The following is a 12641-nucleotide window of genomic DNA, read 5'->3' on the forward strand; positions in this document are numbered from 1 at the left end:
ATTTATGGATTAATCCAGAGTGATGAAAGCTCTAATACCACCCTTATGACGGCCCTAGTTCCCGCTTAGGGTTTGGCAAAAGTTCGTGACACCAGAATGCTTGCCACATGGGCAAATCCCCCTTGCGTTGCATGGAACGTTGTGTGCTTATATGCCCAGCATATGTATATAAATTAATTGTAGCAAAAAAAGGTAAGAAACATGTTATAACTAGAAATATGAGTATTAGAGAATCATACTTAACTCGCCAACATCCACACAATTGTTAAAAATATTACAGAGCACAACTTGTTCATCGCCCAAAATCAGATAACAATAGAATTTTATAAATATTAACATCTTATCAGGGATAGGCCCCCGAACTACTCCTCAAGTTGCATTGGCTTATTCTCCTCATATCTTAGCTCATTTCCTGCATCTACATCAAAGCCTATGGTTTTGAGGTGCAAAATCGTTGTGGGACTATCATGGTGAGATTTCGAGGAAATCTTAGTTGGTTATAACCTGTTACAACATCTATAAATGAAAGATATAAAGATGAATATGAAATGATAAAACTTAAAGTAAATAAAAGAAGAAATCATACATAACGAGGTGCTAGCCTCTTCACAAAATAAAGTAATATAGTTCACCATAACAATTATTACTGAGCACCTAGTGCCCAAAGCATCACAAACATATATCCCAGATCTTAAACTTAGCGTCAAAACCATCTTACCAATCATTTCCATTTATTAACGTGTGAGCCACAGTTTCCCCTTTCATATTCATCACCGTTTTCTCTATTTGTCGCAATGCAGCTAATGACTGCCCGTACGATTTCATAACAAGCGACGCCTAGCTTTGCGCCCCATACTTGACATGGGCGTCCTCTAGCCTTTGGCATTCGAGAAGCCACGACTTTGACCTGAGAGCGTTACCATCTCGCTCAAGCCCTATTGTCGCCTAGTGACAACCCAGGGGATGTAACTCAATTCTTAGATGTTCCATAGTAACCAGAGAAGCTCAACTAAGAAACTACCCCATCTCGGCTTAGGGTCGTGGTCCACTCACACACCTAGAAGTTCTTCTTAAAATAAGAAAGTACAGACTTTTTTACTGAATAATAATATCAGTCCTTTAACATAACAACAGTAAACCATAATAGAGTATTATGCATGCAAAAAAATTAAAGTATGGGGACAAGATGTAGTAGATTGTAACCTAGTATACTCATAATCATTATCCGACATTTCTAGTGTTGTCTTAAGAAAGAACTTATCTCTACGATGAGTTTTTACTAAAATGTGTGGTGATGATTTGGTTTCCCTTGTTCGTTGTAGATTCTGAGGCCTGAGACGTGAGAGTTGCCTATGAAGTTAGAGTCTTTGCCTTCCCTTAAGAATTAGAGGAGAGAGAGAGAGAGAGAGAGAGAGAGAGTCTCTCCTAAGCTATCGAGAGATCCCAAAACATGAAGAAAGAGCTCAGGGAGGCAAGGCATATAGAGAGTTTGACCTATCACGAGTCTCATAGTTCTCGATGTAGGTTCGCAGGTAAATCGGTGAGTTCTCCCACTATCTAGGTGTACGTCAGATGGAAGGGGTCACATGGATGGAAATGAAGTACTCTGCATATATTAGGAGTTTAATATGCCACTGGTGAATGTTGACCACATGGTGAAATGCCTTTGCATACAGTCGGGCATACTCGTCGTTTGAGTAAGCCTTTCATGAGGTTACCTGCTACTCTCTGAGCACTACTACGCTATTTTCTAGGCACTCTAGTTTTCGTACCGTATTGTTTATTGCTCATCTTGAAATGCGTTCGCGCTACATGTTGCTCTCCCTTGTCATTACTTACCTATTGCTCACCCAAATGCCTTTGCTTGCTTTCGAATTTGCTCGCATTTCGTATCGCCTATCCTTGTACTCGCCCGATGTAGAGCTTGCATCTCTTTTGCCACCTTGCCTTTGCCGGCCCATAATGGTGCTTACTTCATGCATTCACTACTCTTCTCTAGAATCTTTCCCCACCTAGGGTCGCTTTTTCTTAGGTTTTTACTTGACTAAGCTTTTACTCGTCTAGCTGGTTTGACAAGCCTTTTCCCGTCGCGTCTAAGATGACGAAACTCTTAGCCTTGTATGTGGGTTTTTCCTACCTTCTAAGGCACAATTCTCAAACTAACACATAGGGTGTAATAATGTGTACTGGCTAATGAAAAGCGACAATAATTAAACTAGATGTTATGGAGTTTCTTAGCTCTTTATGAAAAAATGTACAATGTGTGAAAAATATTTCTTTATATGGAATGAAAACCTTTTTTAAAAAAATATGCACCTTGAATGTTTTCAAAGGAAGAAAATATTTTATGTAATGTATGTAGAGGAATAAAAAATGTATGAATGAAAATCTATGTTAGGATATGTTTACAGTATGAATTAATGCCAAGTGAGTGCTCGACTCATTTGATTTTTATGTATGCCCCCCACCTAGGAATGAAATAGTATGAAGCGTTAGGATAAATATGGACCAAGGACAAGGTGGTAGAAGCCTATGCATGTTTTATGCAATGTATGAACTCATGTTTTGTGAAAGGACTTTGCAATTTACTTTAAGAAATTTTGCTGCAAACTCTTTTATTAAATTTTCAAAGCAAGTTTCAAATTTCTAATATAGAATCTTCTATATATCCTTGGAAGAAAATGATAAGTTTTAAAAATTTCAGTAATTCCTATCTCATTTTCTAAAATGACTTTTAAAGTCCCACCACAATGACGGACGTGACATGTAAGGCTCGAAAAAATTGTTTGATTCAGGCTGATTTGAATCAATTCCACCCGATTCAAACTGTATTTATTTTTAAGTTGTCTAACAACTGGACTTTTGTATTTATATTAACTTTTTTGTTATTATTTTAAATGATAATCATAGAAAAATTGAAACATAAAACAATTTCTTTTTTTTTAGTTGAACAAAAAGATTAGGAGAACAATGAGTATTTTGTATTAAATTTATGGTTGTGCATACAATACTGTATTTATCATGTGTTTATAACTTAATGGTCTTTATCTTCTTGGTATATGAGGTAAAAAATGTCGATAACTGATGTTAAATGCATTAATTACAAGTTTTTTTTAAACTATTTAGATTCATATAATATTCTTATTGAAACTAGTCAATAAGTTTAGATTTTATAATCTTTTATACATGATATTAAGAGAAATAATTTTTGCAATCATAGAGTTCGTAAGCACTGTACTCTCATTTTAAAAAAGAGTGTGGTCCGCTATGACACCCTAAGGCCTCGCTTGGGATTGGACGGAAATTGAAGTATCGAGACATGTAACACAAAGTCACATACCCCTTGTTCATGATAGTTAATATGCAATGTACCTAGCATTTTTGTAGCAATATGCAATAATCGCAGTGGAATAATAAAAATCAATAAAGGTTTGAGCAATATAATATGGTGCCAAAACAACAACTATTAATCCCAAAGTGGTAAACTGTTTGAAACTCCCATACAAATAGGGTCTGAACCCTTGAACCTTTCAAATACCATTCATTACATCATATCAATGGTTTCAAAATATAAAAGTCCTTCTTTTCTAAGATTTTCTAGATATCCTAAAAAAGCCTCAAAACTTCATAAATAAACTTTCTGGTTGCATCGAGCCGCTCTACTAGGGAAGGGTCTACAAATATCTCGGGACTCTTCAGGGATTCCTTAACTATTAGGGGCTCATTGCGCTTGTGTTTCCCCATCTTGCTCACTATTTTATAATTTTGTCACAACTTTTACCATTCCTGGGGGAGGGGAGATGGTAGTGGAAACTATCATATTGAGATTTCACGAAATCTCATCAAATTAAATAAAAAAAATACACAAAGATAATATAAGCATCTATAAGGTAAACATGAATATGAATGTATAGGTATATATGTGCGAATTTTGTCAAGACACATTTTTCTCCCACCTAGATTCATTTATCAAAAATACTGAACTTGTAACTATGTAACAATGTAACAATGTGCCACTTCATTTTTCAAAAATACTGAACTTGTAACTATGTAACAATGTAACAATGTGCCACTTCATTTTAATCACTTATACACTTATTCCACATAACAATGTATGGACACCTCACGACTATTCTTATGAACTGTGGACTCCCTACTAGTTACGTCATCACATTATCGGCCATTTGATAGGGTCTGAGTATTTCATATATAGAGATGCTCAGACAGATCGTAATGTCTTACTATGAGCTTACAATATGATACAACAATTCACAATTTGCCTCACCGTATTTACAATGTGTCGCACCTACTAGCGTTAGGCGCTGCTATTTTGCTCCGGAATCCCAAACCCATTTGAAATTCATTGACTGTATTTCATTAACCTAGGGGTTACCACTCTAATTTAATTACTCTAGAGTGGATATGAGAGTTAGACTAGGATACTCTTCATCCTAGCATTAGGGTCGTGTCAAAACCTTTTCTTTTAATGCACAGTTTGAAAACATATAACATATGACTTTTCATGTAACTTGTAAACTTTTCACGGTGAACATGGTGTGTACTTATGCTCAATATGCGATGAATGAAACATGAGAACAACTTGAAACAATTAGAACATTTGGATACATACACATAAGCATAACTCATAATGATTCAACATGACATGTAACACTACATGCTATGGCCAAGCATGTCATTTAAAAATTCCAGCAACCATAAATTGGACATATCATGAAAGATTAATCATACAATGGCGGAAATAGATCATACCATGTGACATTTGAAAGTTAAAAAATTCATCAAACAATACAAGTAACATGGATATGGATGTAAGTTTTACACAAAGACATAAATATATTATTCAATAGTAAGTTAGAAGCTAATTTATAAAACTTCGACCGAAAAGAATACAAACAATCATGCAAGAAGAAAGTGTATGCGCTAAATATTATATTCTTGAAAATCAAAATACTAAACTCCAAACACGTGATCCCTGCACTAAGATATTTGAAACATCCCTAATCAGTTCTAGGGATATCCAACTATCCACATTCCTTCTCTTATTCCTTACCTTTGCATTTCGATTCATATATATATATATATATATATATATATATATATACACACACACACGATAATAAACCCTAGGACCGAATAACATCAAACTCTCCCTTCACTTGGGAAAAACCCTAGTGGCCAATTGTGTGTGTGGCAATTTATGTAGTGCATCCGCAAATCCCTAATGGCCAAATGAGTAACAAGTCAAACTTGTGTGTGAAACCCTACTGGCTGAATGTACTAGGAGTATATAGGATACTCTAGATCGTGCTTCTTCACCTGGTGACTTGATGAGAAATGCTCTATGAAACCCTAATGATGGCTGAACATCTCTCAAACATTCATAGGGTTCTTCCCGATTCATTTTGCCATCAAAGGTTCAGGTTCTAGGAAACCCTAGAGCCAAGACCATACTCAACTTGATTTCAAGCATGGTCCAACCTTCTGCGGCCGGAAACCACACTTTTGTTCCATTCTTCAAGCTCCTTTCAATACACAAACATTAACTCCCCTCTTCACAAAATCAAAACTTCTAGACTCTCCCTCCCCTTATGTTTTCATGATTTAGACTAGAGAAAGAGGGAAGTTTGAGCTTCCTTACCGAGCTATGATCTCCCTATGTAGGCGTTCTCCAAATCCTTCCTTTGAGTATGCATGGATGGTTGCTTGGATGAAAGGAGGGAGGTGAGGTTCTCCTTTAGGAGTGGATGAAAATGAGAGAGAGTGAGAGGGAGAGAAAAAATAGAATTGAACCACAATGACCATTCGGTTTCCTTCCTCTAGTGGTATCCTATCAGCCATTAATGGTGGGTTTAAATACTTATCATGATTTCCCTCATTTCTCTCTCCTATCATTATTTAGCTACAGAATCTAAAAGGTTCACAGATTTTCTTCCATGCATGGGCGCCAAGTGGCACCATTTTCTTGCCCTAACTGAAACCTCTTCTTCTTCCTCCCATCATTGCTTCTCTTGGAAACTTAAAGGACTCATTTGCATGAAGGACAAGTAGCGCCTCCTTGCTATGGCTGAAATCCTAAATCCCCTTCATCATTAGATCCTTCTAGAAAACCTAAAGATCTCATGCATGTTTGCCAAGTGGCGTGGCCTCATGAAATAAACTCACTCTTCCTCTTCCTCATGATGACCTTTCTAGAGACTCTAAAATCATCATGCATTCTTGCCAAGTTGCATGTGCCTTTTTGAATCCATAACTCTCTCTTCATCTCTCTTATGATTGCCTTTCTAAAGACCTTAAAATTCTCATGCATGCTTGCCAAGTGGCGACATGGAAGATGGCTGCCATGAGGTTAGTGTGTGCCTCAAAAAATAGAAACACTAATGTGCCTCTCTTCATGATTGCTCTTCTTTGGGAACCTAATGGTCCTCTTGCATGTGTGCCAAATGGCACCAACCAAATTTCTCTCATGCCATCTATGGGATATTTTTCTCTTGGAAACCCTAGAGTCTCCTTTTCCTATGGCACCATGCCTATGCTAACCAAACCCTAATGAACTTTCATCATGCTATGTGTCCTCTCTCTTAGTTGGCCAAAAATCATGCAGGTCTAAAGCGTAATGCGCTTGGGCGGTCATCCATAAAAAGAAGTAACAAGCTTTTATCCACAAAAACTTAACTAATGGGCTTTGAGTTCAATGTTTCCTGCAAATTATTCAAGCCCAAAGATGACTTAGTAAACCTCTAAGTCCTAGCTAAAAATTGGTGTGTCACATCACTATTAAAAATTTAATTTTTTCATGTAGATCCCATATTTACTCAATTTTTTCAAAAGGAGTGTGTGATGCTTGCACAACCCATGATTATATCTAACATTACTATGATATTAAATATTTGAATTCTATTATATGTGATTTTTAATACTTTTTTTTTGTTTGGTTTTTTTTAATCAACATTGAAATAACTGATTTAAAATTTTCAAGAATCATCCGATTTATTGAATTGATCTCTACTAGATTCCGAACCCAAGTCCAATTATTCGAACCTTGGCTACATGTCGGGTTGACATTGGATGGTGTAACATAGGCAAAACCACTACATTTGGTTTGAAGGAAAAATCGTAAGGATAATCTTAGAAAGAGGTGTATCATAATGGTGAAATGATTTTATTTTTGCAAGAACGAAGAAATGATTGACCATCTTTTGTTGTTATGTGATGTAGCTAGCTTCGTGGGCATCAATGTTTCATCCGTTAACATGTATCATGTCTCAATGGGCATGACATGAAATGTAAGACAATACAACATAGAATTTTGAGTGAAAGAACACTAGTACTCTCAACGTTTCAAAAATTATAGAGGATGGTGTTAGAGTTAAAAGCTGTCGTACTCAACACCCTATATGTGTGGATGCATGAAGGCTCACTACAATTTTCATTTTTCTAATTACGTAGAATTTATAAACCTTTTTTTACCTTCTAATTAATATGTAATTAAGTGCTTTCTTTATGCTTCAATAAAATCATCTTACGTAGAAATAATTGATACATACAACAAATTAGTGCATTAATGTTGCTTTCTTTACCTTCTTTATGCGACAGTTGCACAATTAAAGGTTGTAAATATCTTTTCTCTTACATAAAATTAGAAGCAGGAGGCCATTGCCATGTACTTTGCTTTAAAGTGGTAATTTTAATTTATAATTACATGACTCACATCCTCAATGTTAAAGGAGATCTAATTAATAATGAACTCATCATCATCATCATCATCAGACCTTTTGTTTCTCCCAAAAATAAAAAAAAAAAAAAAAGAAAAGAAAAAGAAAAAATTCTATTCATGAATCAAAGATGAATGGTTTTTGCAAACACTTGACCTGTTCATTGTTTTGAGGAGGAAGGAAAATATTTAAGGTAGCTCAATATTTGGGCCGGTAGCTAAGTGATTACTCAAGCTTTAGTTCCCTTGATTTTTCCTTGAACATTTTGAGGCTTAGTGCATTTAAAAACACTCTAGAATATTGCCGAGAAGCCATTTTCCAGTCCATGCCTGTTTTCATCATTGCCTTAAATTCATCATAGCTGATTCTACCATCCTGTCATGAATATGAACAAATTGAATGACATTATAACAATAATTAATTAGTACTTGAAAATAGAAGGGATGATCAAGTACTGACATTAATGTGTTAATTATGTAAAGTAATATGTTTAATTCTTTGGATTACCTTATCCAAGTCGACATCGAACATGATGTCTCGGATGGCCTTATCATTGTTAGGACCAAGGTTATCCTCTAGCAGACTCTCTCTTAATTCATCAAACTCAATATACCCATTCTGATTCTTGTCAAAGAATGTAAAAGCTTGAAACAGAATCTCGTCATTGCCAATCCTTTTCAAGTGAATAGACAATGTCAAAAATTCGTCACAGTCTATTGTGCCACTTCCATCAACATCCGCCTTCAGAATTAAGGAGATCAGTAAACATGAGGAGTTTCAAATTTTGAGGATAATATCAATAAGCTGAAGAAACAATAAAACCATTGGCTACCTAGAAAAGCAATGCACTTAGTTAAAGCAAAACTAGATCTGTAATTGATGCATTTAGGTAACTATAAACGGTCTCCTTCTCTATTTGGTTAAGAGAAATGATATATAGTTGCAGTCGTGAGTATGCAAGCGCCGTACAATCATTTTGAAAAAAATGAATAAATACGAGACACACATGAAAAAATAATAATTTTTTAATAGTGGATCCCACTTTTTTTCAAAGCGACTGCATGACATTTGCGCACTCCACTCCACGACTGCATGTAGTATTACTCTATGCTTAATTGCAATTTAATTTGATGTTTCCTTATAATTTGAATCAAATGTGTCAATCAAATGTGTCATGGTTTTGATGGCATGCTGTGTACGTATAAATGAGTAATGAAGTAAGAAGAAACTCACAGCGTTCATCAACATCTGGACATCAGGATCAGGAACTGGGTGTCCAATATTATTGAGGCCCTCTTTGAGCTCCTCAAATGACAAGTTTCCATTTTTGTCAGTGTCCATCATATTAAACATCTGTCTGATCCTATTTATTTGCTCATCTGGCAAGTTGTCTGCTACCACCTGAGGTGGTCATGAAAGAAGTAATTAAGTTCATAGGGATTCAGGAGCGTTAGCTGCCTAATTAACATCGCTAGCTAAGATCATCATGAACAAAAGTAGTAAAGATTTCAGAAAAACTTACTCTAAGAGCTTTCTTCTTGAATTTATTCATCAAGCAGAACTGCTTGATCTTTATTCTGACATTTTCTCCCAAAGAAACATTACGAACATGATTTTTGTTTTTAATCCAAGTATGTTCTTCATGATCATCATGTACATAACAAAAAATAAAAACAAAAAGAAAAAGCAGGACAATGATTAGTTCATCATGTATTATATTACTCAAATTCTTTTGTATATTTAAAGTACGAGTATATATGCACATGACACATGCCAGAAAAACAAGTAGATATATTCGATCCTTCAATTAAATGGTTAATTTGTCATCTTATCTATCAAGTACTACCAACCACATAAGTTCAAATAAGCTCCTTCCAGCCAAAACATACACTTTACAGCCATCATGCATCAAAATCTTGGTAGGAAAAAAAAAAAAAAAAAAATTAATATCATCAATTGGAATATTTATGCTATATGTATTTATTGGCAATGTTAGAGTGGGAATTCATTATAAATAGATACTACATTGAAAGTTTTCCATGTATATATGTGAGATATATCTTTCCATTTAGTGAGTCGTGCACGCACACATGACACAGAAATATGACTCTTTCATGTATGCAACAAACCAACCTCTGACTTCCAATAACTAGTACTTGTCATGACTGTAGTAACAAGAATAATATAATTTGTATGCAAGATCTTTTCAAAATTAATGACTAAATCATGACGAGCACCGGTATCAAGTAGTACTGATCCAGAGCTTGTAACTTTGACAATGGGGATAGTGAATTTTCTGCCTTTTATGAGTTCGTTCCAATTGAAGAGTTCAATTTAGATACTTATGCTACATTGACTTTGACGATAGGTAGAGATAAACGAATTTTAATGGGATGTAAATATTATCTACTTGTGGCAAGCATGCTTGCAACCTTAAGTTATAAGAACACGTACATGAGCTGATATTTGCATGCATATAATTAAGGTAAATATATAGGAACATACCAAGGACTTCTTGGACCGTCATCCGACTGTAAGGATTTTGGTCGAGCATTCCCTTCACTAGATCCTTTGCTTCCTCAGAAATCTTTGGCCAAGGATCCCTCTCAAGATCTATATTGTTACCCTGAACAATGGCCCGTGCAATTCCTTCCTCAGATTCTGTGCTAGTTATAAACCCAGTCATGTTAGGATAAACTCTAAGAAATGATAGATTTTTCGGAACGCATGCAATTTGAAAGGAACATGATACCTGCCCAGAAGGGAGGAACTCCACATAGTAGTATATAAAGGATAACGCCTGCACTCCACACATCAACTTCTGGCCCATAATTTCTTCTTAAGACTTCCGGAGCCATGTAATATGGACTTCCAACAATTTCACTGAATCGCTGACCTATATACATATATATATATATATATATATATATATATAGTGAAGATCATAGTTGAAGACACGTAGTACTTAAGTATACACAAAAGCTATACGTGATTAAAAGACAAGCAGTCAAAGATTTCTAAATCCAGAAACACTGAAGAATATATCATACCAGGTTCATAGAATATGGAGAGGCCAAAATCAATTGCCTTTAACCGAGCAGTTTCAGTCACATCGATGAATAAGAAATTCTCAGGTTTGAGATCCCTATGTATAACTCCATGCTCATGGCATACCTATAACAAGAAGAAAAACCCCACTTAAACAATGAGACATAAAAGTAATCATCATTAGTCTCTTTATCTTCTTTCTAATACTCAGAGGTTTAACGGCTTTTTCTTTCTGATCACCTTTTCCTTGATATTAGCCAAACGCAGATTCATTAGAGAACTAAATTAAGGTAAACATGATATGGAAATGATCAGCCCGACTAACGGTCGCTTTGATCCGTTACAGATCAGCTGGAAAGCATCCCTTTATATTATGATCATGATAGGGTTGGGGTGGATGCAGGCAGGGCCCGGCCGATGGAAATAGACTGACTACGGACATATTCTTATAATTTTCATTCAGAATTCAGTAAATTTTATTAAAAGAAATGTTTTTACCTTGCAAACATCAATAATGGTCTTGAAAACTGTCGCTGCAGCGCGCTCCGTGTAATGCCCTCGCGTCACGATCCTATCGAAGAGCTCACCGCCCTCGCAGAGTTCCATGACGAGATAAACCGCATCCATGTCCTCGTAAGCCTCCTTGAAGCTCACAATATTCGGGTGCTTAGGCAAATGCCGCATGATGTCGACCTCGCGGCGCACGTCCTGGACGTCAATCTCGGTCCGGAGCTTGCACTTGGATATGATCTTGCAAGCCAAGGCCTCGCCAGTTTGGAGGTCAAAGCATTTGTGGGTGACCCCAAACTCACCGCGCCCGAGCTCTTTCCCGAGCTTGTATTTCTCGAAGATGTCATCGCCAGAAGGGTTGTTGACGACCGAAAGGAGGAGGGAGGGCGGCGGACAATGCTGGCGAGGCGAGTCGAGGTCGTAGTTGGAGACAGGTCTCAAGCCCCTGTTGTTCCTTTGCCATAGACCCTCTTTCGCAGGCACCGAGACGCAGCTCCCCATTGTTGTGCTTTATCTGTTTTGTGATCGATCCTTTTTATCTTTTGAAAAACAGTTAATGGAGGTAGTTAAACTCGTCCCACCATTTTCTAAGGGCCGTTTAAAAGTCGTTTGCGTACGTTGTTTACCTGTCTGTTTGGGATTCTCTTCTTGGGAGATATCATTGAGGTAAAAGATTCGTAGTTTGGGCATAAACGGCGTTTATTTCTAGCTGTCAATTAACATGCATGGGTCTCCAATTTGAATCTGGTGTAAAAAGATGAGAATGAGGTGGCTCATGGCTGTGGGAGTTCTAAACATGGGGTGTCTTTGTTTTCTAAATTCCTAAACCTAACAACCAGTACGTCCTCTCTTTTATTTTATTCCTTTTTTTTTTTTACAGCTTTTATTATTTATTTGGATTAAATAATGAAAAATTAGTCATTAATTACTTTTTAGGTTAATTTATAGCTAGCTATAATTTTATAATTAATCATTCAATCTGACTTCTATTAGGATTGATCTGATCTCGTAGATCACACTTTTCGAAAAGGATATATAAAAGCCCTGTCAGAAAAGTATTTTGTTACATATTATATATTGAGTAATAATGCTATACTCAATATATATTTTAAGATGAAAATAAAGCGTCTTAATATCATTGTGTCAAAAGATATTTTGAGATGAAAATTATAATTTTTTCTAAAAAAATATCTTTTGGGATGAATATTTGCTCAACCGTTTAAACTTTTAACAAAAAACGTTCGAACGGATATGTATGTTCAAACGTATCTTACATGGGTAGTTGATCGATACTAGTCTATTCGACTAAATAGACATGAGGGAACATTCAAACCAACAAATTGATGATCG

General features: G+C 36.0%; 1 protein-coding gene across 1 annotated transcript; it reads right to left on the reverse strand.

The window, feature by feature from the left end:
• Window positions 1–7514: 7514 nt before the first annotated feature.
• Window positions 7515–11827, reverse strand: LOC121246874 (calcium-dependent protein kinase 24-like). The gene is made up of 8 exons (XM_041145184.1): window positions 11280–11827; window positions 10784–10907; window positions 10486–10629; window positions 10239–10394; window positions 9256–9371; window positions 8967–9134; window positions 8241–8474; window positions 7515–8108 (listed from the first exon to the last, which is right to left on the reverse strand). Exons 1-8 carry the CDS (start codon window positions 11790–11792, stop codon window positions 7959–7961), a joined length of 1605 nt encoding a protein of 534 aa, XP_041001118.1. The 5' UTR covers window positions 11793–11827; the 3' UTR covers window positions 7515–7958.
• Window positions 11828–12641: the final 814 nt, after the last annotated feature.

Source organism: Juglans microcarpa x Juglans regia, chromosome 1S (genome assembly GCF_004785595.1).
Source record: "Juglans microcarpa x Juglans regia isolate MS1-56 chromosome 1S, Jm3101_v1.0, whole genome shotgun sequence".
NCBI lineage: Eukaryota > Viridiplantae > Streptophyta > Magnoliopsida > Fagales > Juglandaceae > Juglans > Juglans microcarpa x Juglans regia.